At 47.7% G+C, this 23,613-nt stretch overlaps 2 protein-coding genes across 3 annotated transcripts in view; one reads left to right on the top strand and one right to left on the bottom strand.

The window, feature by feature from the left end:
• Positions 1–1,252: 1,252 nt before the first annotated feature.
• On the top strand, positions 1,253–6,800 carry LOC114601634 (platelet-activating factor receptor-like). The gene has a single exon (XM_028738963.2). It carries the CDS (start codon positions 1,939–1,941, stop codon positions 2,983–2,985), a length of 1,047 nt encoding a protein of 348 aa, XP_028594796.2. The 5' UTR covers positions 1,253–1,938; the 3' UTR covers positions 2,986–6,800.
• Positions 6,801–16,253: 9,453 nt separating this feature from the next.
• The window catches only part of DLGAP3 (DLG associated protein 3), a 175,658-nt gene continuing 168,298 nt past the window's right edge, over positions 16,254–23,613 (bottom strand). For both annotated transcript variants that reach the window (XM_028738968.2, XM_077931929.1), the window contains 4 exons: positions 23,126–23,550; positions 21,998–22,089; positions 20,787–20,930; positions 16,254–18,578 (listed from right to left, as the gene is read on the bottom strand). In XM_028738968.2, the coding sequence (XP_028594801.2) occupies positions 18,360–18,578; positions 20,787–20,930; positions 21,998–22,089; positions 23,126–23,550 (880 nt within the window). In that variant the 3' untranslated portion in view covers positions 16,254–18,359. The remainder of the gene's footprint in view (positions 18,579–20,786; positions 20,931–21,997; positions 22,090–23,125; positions 23,551–23,613) is intronic.

Genomic DNA, 23,613 nt, shown 5'->3' with positions numbered 1-23,613 from the left:
GCTGGGCTTTAAGTGGGCTTCATGTGCATGGGTAGTTTGGCTTGCTGGAAGCAGAGACAGAAAGGCAGATTTGCATCGAGACACACTGTGCTACGCTCGCCAGGATTTTGACTGCATTTGCTGGGTAAGAATGGAACCTAAGCTGATTTAGGAGCACCGATCTCTGGTCTGGAAAGATATCGACTCTGCCCTGGAGCTCATTTCTGTGCAATAGATTCACTGAATTCCCCAACATTTTTTATTGTCCGGGCTCCTCTGCAGCTTGACCCAAATAAATGTTGCAGGTGGTATTGCATGGTAACTCCATGGGGGGGGGGAGGGATGGGGGGGAAAAAACCCCTCCACCTGCTCAAGATCTACATGCCAAACTGTTGCTAAAGGCACAGGAGCAAGGACAGTGAGAAAGGTTTGGCAACCTCTAAGATCCATCAACTATAACTGGGACCAATACTTCTTATTTAGCTTTTATTTTATTGTTTTAGTGTTATGTTCACTCAGGAAGGCTTGATATGGAATGTTAGAGGGATCTTGGAAAAATGATGCCTGTGATTTTCTCCAGTGTGAGTGTGCTCAGGTGTGAGCAACTAGGCAAAACAACAGAAGACGCAAGTCTGCTTCCAAATTATTTCATTCTGTTGTGGTTTTCCTTGCAGAACTGTATGGCAGCAAGAAACAATCACCCCAAATCTATCTGGTAAAATGCTGGCTAATTCATGTTTGTGTGTAGGGCCAGTTTAGTATAAAGCATTTTGCTAATGAAGACCTAGGTATTTTTTCTGTTAAAATGTCTGTGTGTCAGGTGTATTTGTTGTGTTTTTTAACCTCCTTATTGAAAAGTCAAATCAACTTTCTCTCCACTACACCAGACAAGAAACAGTTGGTGATGTTATTGGTGGGAATGTGTGTGTTCGTGTGTGTGTGTGTGTGAAATAGTAATTGAGCTACTATTAAACCCACAACTACCTTTCTTCAACCTCGATGGGGTAATTTTCAGCTGGATTTTTGTTGCAAGAATAATATATATATTTGAATTTGACATCCACAATTTCAATTCCCACTTTGCCCCTAGTTCCCCTTTGTTCTGACCCAAGGAAAATAAACCTTGAACTACTTTTTGCTTTGATTAGCCGATCCATGCTTTGGATTGCATTTCCTTTTTCTCTGCCAAAGTTGGGGAGGAGAGAGAGAGAAAAAGAGCGCGGGAGGGAGGGAGGGAGAGGAGATTTCACCAAGCTAAATGTTTTAGCTCCTCCCTGCAGCTTCAGCTGTGCTCTGGCTTGGCAGTGAGACTCGGATAAGAACAGGTGAACTGTGTTGGGAGCTGGCGAGGCACGGGACTTTCCGGCGCTAAGCCCCGGCAGCTGCTGGCTGGAGCCAGGAGCCATGTCTCCACCAAAGGGTGGAAGCTCTCGGAGGCATCTCCTTGCAGCTGTGCTACCCTTTCCTCCAGAAGAAACTTCCAAGCCTCAGAGCAGCGTGCTGGAAAGAGAGAGTCAGACTTCCTGGAATGCAAGTGGGCTTTTCCTGTGCTTAAAACTTTCTGAGGATTATTGCAGGCTCTCTCTCTCTCTCTCTCTCTCTCTCTCTCTCTCTCTCTCTGTGTGTGTGTGTGTTGGCTTCTTCAGTCTTGCCTATCTTGCCTTTTCTGTCTGTGCCCATCCATCCATCCATCCATCCATTGCCTTGATCATCCATGTACTAACTAACCCACCATGTCCTTTCACTAAGAAAGTGTTTTGTCCATCCTTCATCCATTCACTAAAAAAGTGTCCTGCCCATCATTCATCCATTCAGTTGATCTAGCCATCTACCCACACTATCCATCTGCAAAGTGTTTCCCACCCGCCAGCCATAAACACCCACAAACTGGTGTGCCACCTTCTCCATCTCCCTATCTGCCCCCTTCTTTCCTCATTGATTTTGCTTTGTTTTGGTCTGATGACGAAACTCCCTCCTTTCTCTTCTTCTGGCAGCATTGGGATGAACAACTCCACCACCTCCGGGCTGGTGGTTGGCCAGTGCCGGCTCAACGACCCTGTGCAGTTCATCCTGGTGCCGGCCGTCTACTGCCTTGTGTTGTGTGTGGGACTCCCGGGCAACGTGGCAGCCTTGCTGGTCTTCTTACAGAGCGGACGGGTGAGGAAGGCTATCCGCATCTACCTCATCAACCTGACACTGGCGGACATCTTCTTCAACCTCACGCTGCCATTCTGGATCCCTTACTATCTGGCTGAGGGGCATTGGGAGCTGCCGGAGGCCTTCTGCCGCTTGGCTGGAGCCACTTACTACTTGGGTACCTACAGTGCTATGGCCTTCATGACGCTCATCAGCCTGAACCGCTACTGTACTGTTGCCAAGCTGGAGATGGCTTTGAACAGGCCCTTGGGGGCACTAGTGGGCTGCGCTGTGGCCTGGCTGCTGTGCTTTGCCTGCGCAGTCCCCTCCTTGCTGACCCAGCAGACCTACCAGGTGGAAGCGATTAGCATGAAATGCTTTGAACAACACTCGGGGAGGAGGAGTTATGCCTGCGCCATGGTGGTTCTGTTTGCAGCCTCCTTCCTGGTTGTGTTAGGGGCCTACATGTCCATCATGAGATCTCTCTCGGCCTCAGCTGGCACCTGCCAAGGTGGGCACCGCCGGCGGGCACGTGCCATGGTCCTGGGCATGCTGCTGGTGTTTGTGGTCTGTGTGGCGCCCTACCATCTTTCTCTGGTTCCCTGGGTGGCTGACCGCATGGCCAGTTCCTTCTGCAGCCCTCCGTCTTTCTTGGACAACCTGCACATGTTGAGTGTGGCTCTGTTGAGCCTCAACAGCTGCATCGACCCCCTCATCTATTGCTTCTCCATCAAACGCTTCCGGACTGATTTGTGGACGATGGTGCGGAAGGTCGTACGCTGCCTCCCGCTCCCCTCAGCGGTGCCGCCGCCACCACCAGAAAACAGATCTCCACCCAATATTCGGTCATCATCCTTAACTTCCTCATAGCTGGAGTGAAGGTCCTTCAGATGGAACTATCTCAACCTCCCTTTCCATCATTTGGACTTGATGTTTTTGAATTTGATATTGCCTACAGACCTCTTTTTGACCAGACTGTGGCTTGCAAATACCAACCATACTGTTCCAGTAAGAACAGTTTCCCTGTCTATCATCCACATGGAATTCATGAGGTTGAAAGGGGGTTGGGTTGGCAGAGCTTATACAACCAGGTTTTCCCAACCATGGTCAAATCAAGTGATCCACAACTGGTGCACAATTTTAAAAGGATCACACAGAAATGGCTGGAAATGGGAACAGACAGTGAATGACCTGGCCATAGCTGTAAAGCTCCAGTTAATAGGTTATTTTCCTGGATGGCTTCATCATTTTAGTTCAGTGGTATGCAACCTTCAGCCTGCAGGCTGAAACAGGCCTTATCAGATTTCCCCATTTGGCCTGTAAGGCTGTTTTGGTCAAGCCCCACCAAGCTGCCTGATGCCCACCTGATGTCATATATCAGGGGTGGGGAACCTCTGGACCTTCAAATGTTGTCGGCTGCCAATTCTCATCAGCCTCAGCAATAACGGTCAATGGTTAGGGATGATGGGAGTTGTAGTCCAGCAACAACATCTGGAGGGCCACAGGTTCCCCAACCTGGTCATAGAGGTGTGGGATAAATAAAGATCCAGTTGAGGTTGGTTGTTTTTTTTTCTTTTCAGGAAGTGATGATCAGCTGATCAGTGGTACTTGCAAATCCCTGTGCACTGACCTCCACATGCACCAATCCTCAGCGATTGCTGGGGCTTTCAGCGTGCTGTTTGTGGGACTTTGGAAGCCCTGTGCCTTTGCCTCCACCGTTGAAACTATGCAGGCAGAAACGGACCACGTGTTGTTGTGATGTCAGATGATTGACAGGTGGGTGGCCCCAGCCACCTGTCAGATTTGACCCATGAGGATTGAGGGGGATAAGAATCTGGTGGCTGGAAGCAATGTCCCAACCCCTGTTTTAGGTTAGAAGTTGGCAAATAGGGGGATGATGACAAATGTGCCGACTCTTCGTTGGCTGGATATGGTTCAGGCTGTTCCAGATGCTGACATAGGAACATAAGAAAAGCCTGCTGGACTCTGTACTGATTGCCCATCTAGTCCAGCATCCTGTTCCCAGCCAGATGCCTCAAAGGGAAGCATGCAAGCAGGACCGGAGCACAAGTAGCCTCTCCCCTCCTGTATTTCCAGCAACTGGCCTTCAGAGGCGGAGTGGAGGCAGAACATACTCACTGTGACTAGAAGCCCTTGGTAGTCTTATCCTCCATGACTTGGCCTAATAATGGAGGTCCTCCACCCCTGAAGGCCACCCTCCACTTCCCCCTCTCCCTTTACATTAACGTCCTTTTACTGTTCACAGACATTGCGCAATGAAGCTTCTCCTCCCGCACATCGCATCATCTCTGCCTGGGTCAGCTTCTCTTCTTTCTTCAGCCTCCTCAGTGTCGGCTTCTTGCTTCCCTCCCCGCAACTTGCTTACCTGCTTTGACTTTTGGAAATGAACTCCAGCTTGCTTTTCTGGCTTTCAGTGGTGCCTCACCCACCAAGCATCTTGCCTTGGCTTGGCCTACTCTCTGAAGGAAGGCCAGACTGAAACTTGCCGGTGCTTCACAGATTAAAAATGTAGAAAGGACCGAAACATTGTCTTGGCCTGCTGTACGTGGAGTTGTCAGCTTTTTAAACATACCCTTATTGCTGTGCTTTTCATCTCGGACCAGATCACTGCCACAGGTTTTACCCAGACATTCCTCCTGACTGAGCCTCCTCTTTTAATTACTGTGTTGTTTTAATGAGATCGTTTTATTGCCTACTTTATTTATTTATCTATCATTACATTTCTATCCCGCCATTCCCCGCCCACCGCAGGACTCAAGGTGGCGTACATCATTCTCCCCCTCCCCATTTTATCCTTGACAACAACCCTGTGAGGTAGGTTAGGCTGAGAGACAGTGATGAGCTGAAAAGTCACCCAGGGAGCTTCAATGACTGAGTGGGGATTTTTGAAGCCTGGTTGGCCAAGTCCTAGTCTGATACTGTAACCACTATGCCACACTGTCTATGCAGGTTTCTATTCCAAGGTTTTGAGTGGTTTTCATATTTCAGTGTTTGAATTGATTTGTGTACTTGTAAACCACCAAGAAGCCTATTTTGACATTAACCAGTATATACAGTGGTACCTCGGGTTACAAACTCTTCAGGTTACAAACGCTTCAGGTTACAGACTCCGCTAACCCGGAAGTAGTAACTCGGGTTAAGAATTTTACTTCAGGATGAGAACAGAAATCACACAGCGGTGGCAGCGGGAGGCCCCATTAGCTAAAGTGGTACCTCAGGTTAAGAACAGTTTCAGGTTAAGAACAGATCTCTGGAACAAATTAAGTTCTTAACCTGAAGTACCACTGTAACGTAATCATAACTGAGAAAAAATGTAATTGCTGGAACTCCTGCTACTATTGAAGGCACAGCTACAGGGAATGGTTGAAAAGCTGGCAACTCTGGCTGTAGATATCCACTTTTTTTTTGGCAACAGACAGTTGTGTGCTGGCTCCTCCTGAAGCAGGAGGTGGCAGTAAACTGACCATGAGCACATTTCCCTTCCCCCCACCCTTTTAAAAAAAGCATCAATGAAAACAGGGGCAAGATACAGCCAGGGACACGTACCAGTGAATAAACACTTTCCCACACCAATGGGGACAGTCGGTGGGTGGGTGTGTACTCCTTAGAGTGGCAATTTATCCATCACCAAAAAAGAAAGAAAGAGGACAAAAGAGAATACAGATTTGCATAAAATTTGCATGTGCTAATTTATATGTACAGATGCAAACTTAGAAATGATTACTGTAATTTAAATAGAAATACAGTTCATCTCTCCATAGTAGGGAAGACTGTGACCAGGTGTCCTCTGTGCCTGCCTGCTCAGTCTGTTGTCCAAATGCTGATGGTGGTGGCTGGCCAACTCTGAGGCCTCTCTTGCTCTCCCTCCTTATGGTTCTTGTATCGTTAAATCATTCCTGGACTGGACACCCCTTCCATTAAAGCAGTAGTCTTCATCTGGGGACTTGTTTCTTAATTCTGTACCGTCTATTTGCTCGCTGCTGCTGCTGCTGTAACCCACCTGAGATCAGGCCATGTCCCACCAGCTGAAGACCAATGAAACAGAGGACGGTTTCAAACAGACGACTGGCAGCCCTTCCAATGGAGGACCGTCCTCTGTAAAGTTGGACATGGGAGCCACCCTGATCCCATAGAAGAACATGGGACTTCTCCATTGCCAGATTTTATTTATTCACTCTGGCCTTTTGAACAGTTCTCCATAATGTCTGCAGTGCCAATCATCTTTCCTCAAGCCAGTGGCAGACAGACCACCTAGGAGAAAGGCCACTGCTCAGTGGTTAAACACCTGCTTTGAAGGCAGGAGTCCCCAGGTTCAATCGCTGACATCTCCAGGTGGAGCTGGGAGGGAACCCAGGCTGAAATCCCAGAGAGCCAGTCAACAAAGACAAACACTGAGCTAGATGGACCCATGGTCTGATTCAGTATAAGGCAGCTTATTATGTCCCTATAAAATTCAAATAAGAAACCAGAGAGCCACGATGTCAAAGGTTGACCAGGCCCCTCAGCATGCCTCCCAAGCAATGCTCTGGGCCTGGAGTAATCAAACAGTAATTATTTTAATTCTTCTTATTAATTCTTCTTCTTAATAATAATAATAATAATAATATCATAATCATCATCAGTATTGTTTCCATTACGGCTAAATTTCATTACAATAAAAATGGAACCACATGTCACAGTCACTGTACAGTAGTTTGTTTTGTCTTAACGAGTGGAAAGCCTTCTGCTTCTAGGCACATTGCTAAGAACTAAGATGTGGACAGAGGCTGAGATCGAGAGAAGACCGCCTCTCGGTTCCCTGGCATGGCATTGAGAAGACAGGCCGGGCACCAAGTGTCGGAGGTGGGTCGCCATCCCTTCGTGTCTCTAAGCTACAGGCAGATCTCAGCACGGTGGAGGCCCCGATTCCTGGGAGAAGCTCCTGAGATCCACCTATTTTTCAACAAGTTACTAAGACATGAGGTTGTTGTGGAATTCTTCCCACCGACTGGACAAGACTTGGCCCAGGGGGTTGAAAAGACTTGGGTGCACATCCCACTGGGATGTCCTCCTGCACTGAAATGATGGTGCAGTCCCCATTCATTTCAGAGGGACTCATGGAAGAGACATTCTTTGTGGGTTGTGCCCATAATAACTAAGGTTGTTTGGGATATATAGATAGAATCCTTTAAAAAAAAAAAAAACCAAGGGGAAAAAAACACCTTATGATAACTTTCATAGTTGATACAGTCATGGCTAATAAAATTAACATGTTGGATCTAGACTTCTCCATGCATGCTGCAACTGCGTGTACCCTCCCAATGTGTTAGACCACAACTCTTAGCAGCACATTAGACACCCATGGAGGAAACTAAATAGTACAAAATTCAGCCAAGATATGCATAATTCCCAAGGCCTGTTGGAGATTAACACAGGTTAATGTGCACAATTCCTTCTTCGTGGAATGGTTATGCACACATTCTCCATGAACCCTAGTGAATGTGCACAGTGACTGGTTCTAATGCACATTAACAGCTCAACTTTCATTCTCCTTAACACACACACACACACACACACACACACACACACACACAGAGAGAGAGAGAGAGAGAGAGAGAGAGCAATCTTGCCCTCTTCGGCTATTGGGTGGAAAGTCTATGTTCTGTCAGACAAATAATTTCAATGTTTATCTTCTCCAGGATTTGATTTAGAAAATAGGGTGGACTGTGCAGTCCTGTACACGTCTAATCAGAAGGATGCCCTATTGAGTTTAATGGGACTTACTCCCAGGGATGTGGGAATTGCAGCCTAAAAAATAACTGTTAGGAAAGCCTTTTTCAGAAATGTCATTTTAGAGGCTATTTATCAAAAGAAAGGACTATTTCTATTTTAAAAACAAACAAACAACCAATCCACAAATGGCTAGAAATTTGGGTTATTCGGTCTTTTCCAATGCAAAATAAAACAAAAATGCAAAGGGTTTGGGATGAGCCTGGTAACAGTTATCAAAACTCTTTTAAAAACAGCAGCAGCAGCAACTTCCTTCTGATAAGTAAACACTGCAATTTTATGCAGAAAGAAAGAAGCATGATTTTTTGTGGTTTTTTTGTATGATGGTTGATACTAGATGGTAAATTTTTTAAGGATTATATGCCCTATGGGTTTCTTGCTAGTGCTACAGTTATGTGATTAAAAGTTAAAAATTTATACTATACAGTTATATATCCCAACCAGCCTTAGCTGTTGTGCTTGTCGGTCACTCAGAACCCTTCAGTATGGAAGTGACGTTAAAACCTTGCAGGTGAGGGATGGACGGCAGCCGCTGAAATTATGAAATATCACTTCCACCTTGTGCCCTGAATATGGTTGGTTTGGGGAGCTCCAGACAGCACATTGCTTACCCGTGGGATTTCCCAGCATCTATCAGTCAGGAAGTTCCATACAGTCCAGTCACGGCAGCCAATCAGGGATCACGCTCCCAGGATGCCAGGTGGCACACAGTCCCTTGCCCTTGATTTGGGCCTGTCCTTGCTTGCGAAAGTGTGGCGAAGAGCAGGGTCCGTGGCACGTCTTCCATGGACTCCTTCCGGACGAGGTGGAGCCTCTCCTAAGTCAGCAGTGGAGGGTGAGATTAAAAAGGCGCCTCCAAAAGGTTTTCACAGTGCGGGGGTGGTGGTGGGGCTCCTTGGTTTCGAAGCCTCAAAAAGTAGCACTTAGCTTCATCTTCCCCCAGATGCCGGATTGCCAAAATTCCCTGCTCCCTGCTTTACTTGGATATGGCACCCAACTGCCTCCATAGATGGAAGAAGTTTGGGCAAACTCTTCCCCTACAACTCCATGGAACATGCTACATTGTGGGTGCTCTGGGAAGGGAGGGGGTGTGTGTGGACCATGTGACTGTGAGCAGGAAGAGAGCACAAGGATGCTAAAGGATGAGAACTTTGGGGATCACCAGGAGGAGGGCACAGAGGAACCCAAAAGTGCTGGGTCTCCATCAGCAATGCCTCCTGACATTTTTAACTCACTGGCAGCGTATGCTCAAACCCAGAAAACCAAGGACTCAACCCATACCACTTCTCCCAGCCCTCACCACTGGAGGCGGCACTTACATGTAGGCTGCCCTGAAAGATGGGAGGCTTAGTGATGAGGAGATATCAAAAGGGGTATGTCCAGCCCTTCAGTGTCTTGGCTACAGATGTGTGTGATTTTTGTCCCCACCCACCCCAGAGTAATTCTGCTGATTTCCTAAAACTTTTCTCTCGAAATTCTAAAAGATGCTTTTGCCTGAGCAGGACCCTCCAAATCTACCTCGAATTCAGTTTCGGGGTGACATTTGGTGGCGACTTAGAGGTGTGTGGAACTCCCCTCCCCCTGAGAAATTTCATACATCTTATTGAAATTCTTGCACCTTCTTTGTAGACATTTAATATGCGAGCAAGCCCCCCTCCCAGCATTTTGCTTTGCATTCATCCAAATTGGGTAGCACCCCCTAGTCTTGATGTTTTCGAGATATAAAGATATAAAGAAGAGGAAAGATCTTAACTTATTTGCAGACCTGCTCCTTTTACACTGTATGTGGATACACAGATTATTTGAGTCTCCATCTTGGGCATTTGTGAATGTGCTACCTTTGCGGCTTTATTTATTTATTTATTTTATTTTAAAAGACCCCTGTAGCTTAGTGCTAAGATGCAATGAACTTCTTCTTTCACTTTCACAAGAATGCTTCATACTGTGCCACAGCCAAGGATAGACTGATATGGGAAACTGCTACTGAAGAGGCTCACCTGTTCACTGTCCAGGCACTCTCTGGTGAAAGCCAGTTGCAACTAATGCCCACTACAGTACTTTACCTCTAAAAGCACTTCAGTGTGGAAGGTGGGAATGCTCAAAAGCAAATGGAGTTAGTTTATTCTCCACTGTGTTGGTGGAGCAGACAGCACAGGAGAGAAATCTCTGTTGAAATTCCCTCCTGGACTGAATGAACGTGCTTTGAGATGGCAATGAGGGAATGTCTCTTTTTGTGAATTGTGCCCCAGAGATTCAGGACACGCCTCAATGGTTCAACAAGAGGCACAAATCCAGGCACGAAGTCTGGAATCAAATCCCCACTAAAGGCAGCTGTACACAATCAAACACCCTACTTCTTCTTACAGTTAGTTTTTTTTAAAGAACAATTTGTCATCACTGAAGCTCACTTTTGCTGACATTGGACTGATTTCTATGAAAAGAGAGTCACGGATAAGTGACTTTCTGGTGACCTTGCCCTGTATTGATGAAATGTTGTAAAACAATTGCTCTAAAAGGCACAGGGAAAAAAAAATAGGAATGGCGCAGTCGTGCTTTTAATGTCCTTGATATTTTTAATAGAAAAACAAAAAGTGGAACTTCTCAGTGGTATCACACAGGGCTCTTACGAATCTGGTCAGAGGCCTTTCAAAATACCACTGTGCTTCCAACCCTCCTCAATCTTTTGGGGAGCCTGAAAGATGGCTGGGTGGTTTCTCAGAGGTTCCTCCATAAGAGGACTTGGAACAGTGGACAGGTTTTCCTGAAAGAGTTCCAACCATCATCATGAGGCCCGACGCCACCATGTGGCATGGTCAGGTAAATGCTGGGGTGCATCCCACTAGCGGTGCCTCGTCCCCTGCTCTGGTCCCTTTGGTGGCCACTTGCACCTGACATTCTGCCTTGTGGGTGGAAAAAAGAAAAAAAGGCCATCACTACAAAAAACTCTGCAGTGGCCATTTTGTTAACCTACAGTGTGCTAGAACTAGAACTTCCTATGCATTGTGGGGAAAAAAAGACTGAGGGAACAGGTGCCGACTCAGATACACCCATAGGAGGAGGACTTGTGCTCTTCAACCTTGGGTTCTCAAAACTTGTTGGGCTACAACTCCCATTCTGTCCGAACTTTGTCTAAACTGGCTAAGGGTGATGGGAGCTGTAGCTTGACAACGTTTGGGGCCCTTATGTTGAAGAGTTTTGACCTGTTGCAATGTGCATGGGTTCAGTGGCCTTTGTTCAGCCTTGGCAAACAGAAAGAGGTGGAAGCTCTTCCCTCAAGGTAGAAAACCTGAAAGCTGCTGGCTGAGGCGAATGCCAGCCTCACACCACTGTCCCATTCCCAGGACTGGGTGCAAGCAGTGGAGACTGGAGACAGGAAGGAAAGGGGCATCAGAGCAACCAGACAGGTTGAAAGGCTCTAGGGCAGAGAAGGCAGGGACTCTGCTAGCAGCTCCACCTATCTGCCAGCAGAGGGCAGTGTTGCATTTCTTTATAAGGCATCACTCTGTGGTCTTCAGAAAGGCTCACAGATAGATTGGCTACTTGCTTGCAGCAAGGCAGACATTTGTGGGATGTCTGGTGTGGGTCAGAAGGTTTAATGGCGGAGCGCCTCAGGGTGCTTCCACATGGCCAGAATGGGCATGATAAGGGGGGGGGGGGAGAGGAAGGTAGAAAGGTGGGTCTGCATGCACTGAATGTTGGGAGCAGTAGGGTATCCCCCCACCCACAAATAATATCGCTTCATATACCCCACTAGATGCAACTCTTGGAAATGACCTTGACAATGAACTATTTCCCCTACAGACTCATCACTCTGTTCTAAGACAGAAGTGGAGAACCCCTGGCCCATAGACTGAATGAAGCTATCTAGGGTCCTCTATCTCACCCGTGGGACTCTCCCCAGACTGTGCCCCCTTCTGGCCCTGGTCCTTCCCCTCCCCAAGTAGGCAGGAATGTGCCCTTGAGCAGGGACAGGGTCTCTTGCTGCCCATTATGCCAGGAACTCCCTCCTAGACCACTGGATGCCAAGTGTTGTCCTCCAAGTGTTGTTGAATCATAGCTCCCACCATTCCCAGCCACCATGACTGACCATCACTTTTGGTCCTGCTGGTTGGGGCTGATGAAAGTTGGGAGTCCAACAACATCTGGAGGACCACAGGTGTTCCCCATCTCTGATAGGTACGCAATGGCGATTGGCACCCACTGGGACTGGTAGGGTGGAAGGCAAGGAGACTAGCAGTAGGTGGAGTCAGAGCCCATGACAAATAGAGCCACTGCCTGAATGGTTGAAAGTAAGAGGGGCGGCAGCTGGAGGCTGGCTGAGGCCAGGCTGAGGTTGGTGGGGCACTGCTGCCGTGGCCTCTGGTGGATGTGCATTGACTGAAGGTATTCTGCGCGAAAAAGCTAGTCACCACTGCACCCAGCTGAAAGCAATGCACTTGGTTTACAAAGGCCCGAGGAATTTGAGCTCTGCTCATGCATTCATTGAATGCATATAGACATACAGTGTGGAAGGAGGATGGGGGGCAAGCAAGGAGGCTGCCCCCCACAATGTCCCCTTTGCTGTGTCATCTACCCTTCCTTACCTTCCCACATTGATGGGGAAGGTCTGAAGGTGGCACACAGTTGCACACAGTTCCACTTGTGCAGGTTGGGTGGTTGGTGGTGCCAGACATACTAGGAAGCTGAATGTTGGAAGATTCAGGAGAGACAAAAAAAAAAGTCTTCCACACAATTCACAGTTAGAGAAATTCAAGGAGGAAATGGCTATCAATGGCTGCTTAACTGGACATGTATGTTCTTCCTCCACTGTTGGAGGCAGAATGCCTCTGAGTACCACCTGCTGGGAACCATGAGTAGGGCCAGTGCTCTTGCACTTAGGACCTTGCTTGCAGGCTTCCCAGAGGCATCTAGTTGGCCACTGTGAGAACAGGGTGCTGGACTAGATGGGCCTTTGGCCTGATCCAGCAGCAGGGCTTTCACCAGTGCTATTTTTCTAGAAAAAGAAATGGCAATGGTGCCCACCTGAGAGGGGCTGGAATTGAGTTCCGGCTGAAAAAAAGCCCATCATATTCTTATGATTTTACTTCATGTACTCCAGGCAGTGACATCAACACAAGTCATGGGCCAGCATCCACCGTAGCTCCTGAGGTCAGCAGGCTAGAATGGAGGCTGCAGGCATTACATCCTCATGATGCTTCATCTCTGTCCTCTAACAGAGGGAGATGACTGGGAAGGAATGGGAGGAGGCATCCAGAGGTGCGTGTTGCTGCTGTTGCTACTGCTGCCACCCCCCCAGCAACCATTGCCTGAGGCAGATCACTTTGCTCTGCCTAACAGTAGAGTCGGTTCTGTACACAAGCCATGGGTTACTGCCAACCCCACCAACCCCAGGTCATTTATTTCCTTCCTCTTCCACAATGCATTGTGCTGCTTTATTGCATGTCCTAATTATCACCATGCGGTGGGTGTTTCCCCTTTTCACTGAGCACTACGGAAAGGGGAGATCTCAAAACTAGGATGCCATCTCTGATGGCATGGTGGGTTGTGCTTCTCTTAACATCCCATCCAGCCCTGGGGAAATTGTGCAAAAAGAGCCCCCTGAAAATACAAGCCAGCCTTCCTTAACCTGGCGCCCTCCAGCTATTTTGGACTACCTGTTGGCTGGGACTGATGGAAGCTGTAGCCTAAATCAGCTTGTGGGTACCAGGCTGATGTAAGCCCCTTGAAAGCCATTGGGTCATCTCATGCTTATTCCAAGCACATCACCTGTCCTAGATCAGCAGTGTCTGCCCTATTCTCTGTCCAAATAAGGACTGGGCATAGCCTGAATCAGGGCAGGAGCAAAAAGCCACCTGACAATCGGATTACAATGCCCTAGCATGAATTACAGCTCCTAATTACCTTCTCAGCTCACCCTCCCTGCATACTTGATGTGACAGCGGATGTTTGAGTCTGCATCTGAGGCCACGTCGGCTCCATTGCCGGATGAGCCATCCCACCAATGTACTTGTTTCCACTGGAACCGTGTGACACTGGACTCAGCCATCTGCTTGCACAAGCCGGCAAAGGAGACCCACCAACACAGTGAATGACTGTCACTGGGTTCAGCTCAGGACTAGCTTTGAACAGGGGACAGAGCTTGTACTGGCTGGAGGCTGCACACTGGGTTGTATTCAACTTAAGTTTCATACAGGCTAGACCCATGGGCATCAATGAACCTAGATTAGTCATGTCCATTCATTTCACTGGGTCTACTCTGAGTATGACTAACAGTGGATACATCCCCCTAGCTCTATCTACCGAAGTTTGCATGATGAAATACAGGCAGAGGGCATCTGCTTTGCATGCAGAAGGTCTGCGGTTCAATCCTTGCTATCTCCAGGTAGGTCTGGGAATGCCCTTGGCCTGAAGCCCTAAAAAACTGCTGCTAGTCAGTGTAGATGATACTGAGTTAAATGGACTAATGGTCTGATGGAGTAGAAAAAAGTTTGCTCTGCTCACCACCATATAACACTATTTTTGCCCCATTCAAGTTGCAGGTTGCAGTGATGGGAGCAAGGCAAGTTGCAACATCAGCACTATGCCCCTGACTCCTGAATATTTTACACTCTCTCTCCCATGCACACATCTTCTGAGACTTCACCAGCCACTGTCTCCACTTTCAAGCTTAGCATTGCAGCCATAAGGTCTAGAAACTTATTTCTCGGAAGATGGGAAAAAGGCTCAGTTCTGCGGCCACCTCAACACTCTGTGCTCCTCCCCAGCTCATGGATCCAGCCATTCTGTTGGTGGGCTGTTTATTTTGCGGTCATGGTTTTTTCATTGACCCAGTGGAAAGATTAACCCAATGGAAAGATACCCTCTCATATTCAACTTAAGCCTATGCTTCTCGGCCAATGCAAGGTGAACAAGATGGTAACTGAGTGGGCAGGAACTGAGAAGATCAAGAGCCCCACTGCTGGTTCAGATCAAAGGGTGGGCACCTAGTCCAGCATCCTGGCTGCCACTGTGGCCAAGAAGATGATTCTTGGAAGCATGCAAGCATGACATGAGGGCAATCACCTTCTCCTGCTGTTGCTCCCCCAGCTACTGGTATTCTGAGGAAATGCAGGGCTGTGATGCTTGTGTAGTTAGTGCTGCCTTTGGGAGGTCAGAAACGGCTAAGCTATTTCATGCTGGTCTGGACTTCTGCCTCAAGCAGGACTTAGGATTTCCTCCTAAGGCACTGCAAGGAGAATGTGGATGGGGAGACATGACACTAGAACTCATGGACTTCCAATGAAGCTGAATATTGGAAGTCCTTCTTCACGCAGCACAGTTAAACTATGAAATTCTCTCCCGCAAGAGGTAGTGATGGCCACCAACTTGGATGGCCTTGAAAGAGTTTTAGACAAGCCCATGGAGGATAAGGCTATCAATGGCTACTAGCCACGGTGACTATGTTCTACCTCCACTGCTGGAGACAGTATGCCTTTGAATACCAGCTGATGGGAATTGCAAGTGGAGCTCAGGTATGGCTTGCAGGCTTCCCACAAGCATCTGGTTGGCCACTGTGGGAATAGGGTGCTGGCCTAGATAGGTCTCTGGTCTGACCCAGCAGGGCTCAACCCAGGGCCTCCCTCCAACCCAAGCACCCTGGCTACTCAATCAATGGCCTTTGAGAGGCCTCCTCCATGCCTCCCGCCCCAAACCTTGAATTTGATTTGGGAGGGTGAGGCAAAGCTGGTAATGGCCGCTGGTGTTTTGCTAGGCCCTTTTTGTCGTGGTGAAATCAACTCAAGTTGATTTCGCCATGAGGAATTGGATTCAAACGTGCCAGTCTACGTTGATTTCCTCTGGCCTCCTTTTGGAAGGTTTTCTGTGGCATGGCAGTTCCAGTCTTGACATGTATTGGAAAATATCATCATGTCTCATCCTGGAAGATAAAACAGCTGGAAGACCTTCAGGTGATCATCTCAAACAGGGATGGGCAACCTCTGGCTTTCCAGATGTTGGTGGACTACATCACCTCGGACCACTGGGTCAGGGGTGCCAACTTGAATGAAATATTGTGGGGGCCCAGGTAAGCCCTGCCCCACATAATTGATTGCACGACACAGTGGACAAACACCATTTGAATGGCAATGCCCATTATTTTTTGCGGGGCTCCAGCCCCCTCAAATATTTTATTCCAGTGGCCGAAGCCCCCACGGCCCCTAGGAGTTGGCTCCTATGCACTGGCTAGAGCTTATGGTAGCTGAAGTCCAGCAACATCTGGCAGACCACAGGCTCCCCACCCCTGATCAGGTACAATCCCTTAATATGCACCAATTATTATGTTAGAAAACACAGCCACACACACAGCCACACACCCTGAGCACAACCCTTTAACATGTGCCAATTCCTACGTTAGAAAACACATTTACACACAAACACAAGTGACAGAATGGTGGGATCGCTGAGCCCCTGTATGGTGCAGAGTGTTGGTCTAGGACCAGGAAGTCCTGGTTTTGAATCCCTGGTCAAGCATGAAGTTCACCTTAAAGCAGCTCATTGCATCTAAGCCCAATCTACTTCACAGGGTTGAAGAAAATGGGAGCACCTCAAAGCCACTCCTCCAGACCTGGTCTCTGATGTAGTCCTTCCCACATCATCCTGCTTCCCCACTGGGTTGCTGCATTACCAGAGTAGTGTAGGAGAAGTCATGAGGGGTTGTCAACGATGCTGCTCTCACGTCATAAGAATCATTGTCATGATACAATATATCCTCAACCTTCCAAATCCCAAAGTGATGTTTTCTGTTCCTCTTCTAGAAAATGCCATCAACCGCTCTTAGCACCCCATAACCGCACTTAGTAGCTTATTTTCGCTGTTTCTTCTTCTTACTCTTTGCTCTCAGTGGTGAGGGTGAATGATCACGCCATCTATTTTCATGTTGATGCCCTTTTAATTATATATATATATATATGTAAATTAGTCCTGTTACTCTTCCTTTCTCTAAGCCAATGGCTTTCAAAACTGTGTCCCAGGGAACTTGGGTGCGTGTCTGTGTGGATCTGTTGATGAGAAGACCAGGAAAGGTGGATAAGCTTTCCTGAAAGATCTTACCCACCACCATCCTTCTTTCCTTGCAAAGTGGAATTGCAGGAGAAAACTAGGCCTAGTCTTAGTTTACAGTGGGTAAGAGGGAGGCCAAACAGATCTAGCCAGTACCCCACGAGAAACTAAATGCACAGCTTAGATCACTTCCCAGAATCCTTTGGAATGAGCAAAGGTTCCAAAGCAGGCAAATAAACATGGAGGGTTCCCTGAAGGAAGGAAGCTTTAAAAGCACTGCTTTGAGCCAAACCTAGAATCTAGTTTCTTTATAATCCCCCCCTATCGGACAATTTGGCTCCTAGAAGATCCTTTCTCATAGGTGTAGCTCTTTTCTGAATCTGGCTTTCATTATCCTCCTTGAGCTGTAAAACCCATAATTCTATACAAGACGATTCCCTGACATGCTGTGCAGAGTGGAATTATGACTTCCCGAGTCTTGGGAATTGTGCTCCTGCTGATGCAAGAGAATGAGTCATTGGTCATTTGAGTGGTATCACCACAGAAGAGTACAGCCAATGCTATTTTTTAAGAATCCCTCATCAGGAGCATCAGCTGCCAAGACTCAGGAAGTTATAGATGCACCACTCCTCACGGAACCAGTTCCACCAAATGTTTGTCGACCAGCAGACCTTCAGCCACGTTTCTGGGGCTGATGGATATGGTGGTGGCCACCCATCCCTCTAGCTATCTCCCTTGCTTCATCCAACTTGTGTATTTGTGTGTATGTGTTGGTGGTGGGGGAGATCTTAGTATGTTTTGTGCGTGTAGGGTGTGGGGACTCAGGCTGCTGACACGGGACGGGACGGGGTCTCCTGAGGAGACGAGAAGGCTCTCGCCATCAGAAACACAGCTGTGGTCTTGGGCAGTTTCTGCCCTTCGGTTATATTTATAGAAGTACATATACATATAATATTTATAATATAAATATTGATGGGCCTCGAATCCGTGGATGCGGAGTGACGGGGTTGTTGATGGGGGCCCCGAGCCTGCAGGACAGTGAAAAAAGCTCATGGAAAGGGGGCGGGTTAAGGGGTTGTGGTGGTGGAAATGCCCACCAATGGGAGCAGGGGGCAAAGGTTATATAAGAAGAGAATCGGAGGAATAGAAGGGGGAAAGGTTCTGGTCTGGATGGACCAGAGGAGAGCAACCGGTGAAGGCTGGCAACCGCCACATCTTGCTATAAGAGCGACGAGTGAAGGAGGCCAGTTTCACATCTGTCTGGCTTCAGGTCCATGGATTGCAGAAGTTCTTGTTAAAAAATTCAGGGATTGCGATGAGGCCTAGAGTTGCCCACCCTGGGGAAATGATGGGACACAGATCACAGTGGTGCTGTGTCTTCTGCACGTACAGGATGGTTAGAAAAGAGGCCCCTGCCCTCACAGTCTGGTCTGGGCCTCGGGGATGTAGATCTCAATGCTGTCTGCACTTTCGGTGGCTGAGCTCTGGCGGAAGGAGGCAGCCCTCTTGGCCGCCAGGAGCCTCTTGCGGGCCTCCTGCCTCTGCCGGTCCACAGAGTCCAGGGACCGGTCCTTCACTGGGTGCAGCCGGGAGCGTGGCGGCTTCTTTGGTATTGGCGGAGGCACCTTCTTTTCCTCCTGCAAAGAGAGGGAGGGAGAGCGGGAGAAGGAGGGAAGGCGTTAGTGGGAAGGGAAGGACCCATGACAGGCACAGCGCTGGGGTGGCGGCGGCAGCAATGGTGGAAAGTCCTTCCCTCCCTCACCATGGGATATTTACAATGCAGTCATGCCAACAATGCATGACTGCTAGATAGGCTCATGATGGGAGCTGAAGCTCACAGAGTTTTCCTGTAAGTTTGCTAGAGAGAACTCTGAGAGCTGCTTCCACTGGACCCTGACATAGAATATCATCACCTGGCTGGGCACTTTGCTCTTTCACCTCATTCCAGCAATGTAGAACAGGCAGAGGCAAACTCGGCCCTCCAGATGTTTTGGGACTACAATTCCCATCATCCCTGACCACTGGTCCTGTTAGCTAGGGGTGATGGGAGTTGTAATCCCAAACATCTGGAGGGCTGAGTTTGCCTATGCCTGATGTAGAACATAACCACTCAGAGTCCACCTTAAGCTAGACTTTGTAACTGAATTACCATTTTAAGCCTGCCTGAACAAAAGCAGCTGTATCTGTTACTCTTCATCAAGTATTCTGAGTGAGTAAATGCTTCTTTTTTTTACCTTTTACAAGACTGTTGGTGTGATTATTGTTTTAAGGAGGAGAAAAGGTGGAAGTACCAGGAGAATCCAGTCTGCCTCAAAGCATCCTGGATTACTTAAACTAAAAGGCTAAAAGTAGCTTCCTTTTCAGCTGCAAAGGGATGCAGTCTGCTAAACTCACAAACGTGAGGAAGGAAGGATAATATCTAATAAATATGTCCTCTAGCATCTATATATACACATTCCTACACTCGCATCAGTATAATTCCCAGAGTCTGATAGTTTCAGTTTCTCTAGGTTTCTCTGAGTTCCTCATTTTTCCAGCTTTAAGTTCAGCTCTCATTTCCAGATCAGGTTGCGAAAATTTTTTCCAAGTTCTCTCCAGGTGTCCTTTATAGTGTTCATTCATGATAGTTTGTGTTCATGAGGGTATCAAAGACCCTCCAAGGTAGCAGTGATGCGGTAACCCTGTGCGTGCATCGCAGGAAAACCAATAAAGGAGAACGATGTGTGGATGACCCAGCATAAACCCGCCACTCATGAAATATTATTGCATCAATGACATGCTGCAGAGAATGACAGCCCCAAATAGAGCTCCAGTCTGGAGTGTGTGTGAATGCAAGTATCTGCAGGAAGGGAACAAAACTGTTAAGAACGGCGTTTAAATAAACAAACCGGAAATAGCTTTTCAGCCCAGGCTGAAGCTGCTTCCTGCCTCTCAATTCAGAGGGAATAAAGAGCTTTGTTGTTCTGCAGTTTTAATTTTAAAACAGAAAAAAAGAACAAAGGTTCATTAAAAATGCCCAATTATTTTGCTTCGACCAGCAATGCAGCTCTAGAGCTGCGGGGAGAGAGGAAAACAGCTGTGATGGCTTTATCTGAATCCCTCACTGCAAATCTCACAGGCCACCTGAGAAAAGGCGCAGGGAGGGGTGCAGAACAGCAGTGAGCTCGGGTGAGAGGATGAGCACATCCCTGGCAAACATCTCCAAGGAGGGCTGTAGAGGCTGGTAGGCCAAGATGGGGTTGGAAACAAGGCCCGCCCCCACTCCAACCCCTTCACTCTGCACAGGACACACAAAGAGGAGAGTGACATTGGGAGGGCTGCTGTGCCCCATCCCTTCTGAGTTAAAGGGGCAACACAGGGCATGCATTGGGTAATAAAAAGCACCCCCCCCCCGTTATCACTAATATGCACATACATATATGCAAAATTTACCCTAATATATGCACTTTTGTACACATTACTTAGCTGGAGAACTGCACTGCAATACTCAGAGAAGTGTGAATTTCAGAGGGTGGCTGTGTTTCAGTTTGCATATTGTTTCGGAAAGTGTGAATTAGAGAGGTGTGCCTTTAAATGCCAACAGTATTCGATTTCTCCCCCATCCCTAGTCCTAATCCTGGGCAACGTTTTACTATGGGGAAGCAATCCGGTCCTCCCTCTGAGCCTTCTGAATTCTAGTCAACTTGCTATCAGCCCACATGCACCTACTTGATGTAGAATTCCATTGGCCTGGGTGCAAGGTTACTTACTCATTTATACTGAACTTCCAGGGGCAAAGAACCCTGTTACAACATGCATTGGGAACCATCTGGGTCCCTGGTTGCCTTGCCCCCTTTCCCTCTCACCTTGGGCTCGATGGGTTTCCACCCATTGGCTTTGAGCTGGTGAAGTTCAGCAAACTTCATGCTGACATCCTCAATGGAGAGCTGCAGGAGGTCCCAGAATCCGGCCAGGTCCTGGAAAGTGGGCATGGGGAAAGCATTGGGGTCCTGCCAGGAAGGAGAAGGAAGGAAAGGAAAGAGACTGAGCTGGTGTCAAAGGCTCCCTCCTGTTAGGAGGCGGAGATATATCTGGATGAGGACAAACAAGAAGGAAGGAATGGGGCAGGCGGTTGTCTGAATGTGGAATTGAGATACAAAGTCACACCTGTTTCCCCCAGGGTTCTGAGGTACACTTCACTTTTGCAGCATGAAAGGTTTGCATTTTGAGTAGATAAAAATGGCTTGCACTCTGTTCACCTTATTGGCAGGAGACAAGCCAGAGCAAGAACTCATGCAGAGATGCAACAAGGCAGTATTCTCTGAGAATGGGTAATCCTGTCACAACCTCTTGTCATGTCTCTTCCATTTGGAAAGGGACCCAATCCTGCCCAACACACAGATATGGTAGAATCATCCACTTTCTGATGAGAAGGAGACAAAGCAAGGGCAGTGTTTCATTCAGAGACATAGCAGACCTTTGTGCCTACAAGAGTGCTTTTAACAAGCCTGTTGATTTATCTCTTGTAGCACACAAGTAGTGAGCTGCTTTTCATGTAACTTCTGATTTTTTGAGGAAGTGCTGTTGGTGCCCCCTCCCCAGCCATTTGCAGTAGAATTACCCTGAGCCCTGAAAAGTACATAGAGCTGGAAGAGGAAGTGGGAAAGATAAGTCACTCTTCCAACTTCCTCCCTCAGCTCTATATACTTTTCAAGGAAGAAAAATAGGTAATGATGCTCACCACCTCAATGAGGTGAATGAGGGGCAGAGCTCAGAGGATTTGTAGGCACCAGGCCAAGACTGTAAGGGCACCATTCTGCCCATGGGCATCTCACTGGCAATCCCTGGCATACAGTGATACTACATCTTCGGGGAAGAGCTTGGCATGGTGATTTGCTGTTTTCAGCAGTAGCCTTTCATCCCTTGTAAAAATGTCATTCTCCCCCAATAAAGACGGCCAAAGCACCCACAGGTGACATCAAAAAGTGACTTAATTTTAAAAGTGACACAAGTTGGAGGACCTAACAATAACAACAACAACAACAAAATCTAGGCACACACAAGGAGATTCCCTGACCATGTTCTGCTGGCAGAGTCGGTAAAACTGCTGGACTTTCTGTGACATCAGGAGCTGGGCACTGCCCACCGCACTACGGATCTTCTCAAGGACTAGGGAGGTACAGAAAGAAAATGAGAGGGTCAGTACCACATTGCTCCAGAGAACTCCCCATGCTGGAGAATTTCCATTGGTTACCAGAGTGTGACATTAACCGTGTCTTTGCATTTAACATGCAGTTGTTTTTTCAATACAAAAAATTAAAATGACATCAACTGATGACAATTATCTGGATGGTGCTGATAGGGGATAACTTTATGCCCTGATTGTGGGCTCCTCCAAATCACCTGATTGGCTAATGTAGGATGCAGGATGCGAAACTACACAGATCTTTGGTGTCATCAAGTGGGGCTCTTCCTTTATCATTATGACAACAAAATTACAATCATATAAATCTTACATTCCAATGAGGGATGGACAAACCTGTCTATTTTGTTTCTCCCTCAGTTTCACATTTTTCCAGTTTCAAGCTTCAGCTTGCTACATTTTCACATCAATTTGTAACAGCTTAAAAAAGTTCTCATAAACATTAACCAGCACTTTAGTATACATTTATTCTAATATACCTAATTCTGTATGCAAATTTGCTTAATATACACGTTTCCCCATATTCGTTATTTTCATGAATGCATTTTTACGCATACTTTCTCCCCAATGTGATTTGATTTATTTTTTTTTACACACTGCCTCCCAAAATTTAGCGAAGTGTAAATTTTGAAAGATAGTTGTTTCATTCTGTCTATTGTTTTAGGGAAGTGCAAATTAGGGAGGTCTGCATTAAAATGTCAACTGGACCAAATATATCCCCCGTCCCGAATTTCAACAGACTCCCCCATCAAACACTCCCCCATCAAATAAAGCAAGCTAGCATTTCTCCCTGACACGGTAGCTTTTTTAAAAAAAGAGCACGGAGGAACATTTTACAGTCCAAAGAATGCTGCAGTCCAGCAACAGATTCTTCACATGGACCCACAATTGTATAGCTTGCCTCCCAACCCAACTATATCTGCCAGACTGTACCAGCTTGTAAAAGGAAGCTGGCTGCCCCAGATGGGATCCCCCAACCCACAGCACCCGGTGGAGACTCACTCTCTTCCGGCAGATCATAATCTTCAGCCTCCAGTTCCATCTGCTGGCACCAGCCTTCCATCTTCTCCACCTCCGCCTGCAACAGCTTAATGAACCACTCGCCATCCCGGTGGCAGGGCGATGCTCGGCCAGAATCGGGCAGGCTACGCGACCCCCTGTCCATCCAGGAATCCTGGCGCGGCACTTCCACAGTGTCATACTGCATCTGGTAGTCTTCCCGGTAGGCCCACTGCCCTTGCGTGTGCACCGTCTTGTACACCGAGTATTGCCGCGTGGACTCCGGTTCCGAGGAATGCCGCTGGAAGGAGCGCCCAAACTGAAGGGCCTTGTCCTCTGTCGCCACCGTCAGCCCCGCCAAACCCTCCAGCTCCAGGTCAGCCTGCACGCCGGCCGTCACACTGTTGGACCGCTTGAACCGAGCGCGCCTGCAATAGGGAGGAGAGAGGGTTAGGTCCCTTGCAAGGGCTGCAAAAACCAGCCAGCTTGGA

Source organism: Podarcis muralis, chromosome 7 (genome assembly GCF_964188315.1).
Source record: "Podarcis muralis chromosome 7, rPodMur119.hap1.1, whole genome shotgun sequence".
NCBI lineage: Eukaryota > Metazoa > Chordata > Lepidosauria > Squamata > Lacertidae > Podarcis > Podarcis muralis.
The sequence above is the reverse complement of the archived record's forward strand: the minus strand, read 5'-3'. Positions and strand labels throughout refer to the sequence as shown.

Bases quoted from the DNA above. Each gene is read 5' to 3' on its own strand.
- LOC114601634 (XM_028738963.2), top strand. From the start codon at position 1,939: ATGACGAAACTCCCTCCTTTCTCTTCTTCTGGCAGCATTGGGATGAAC.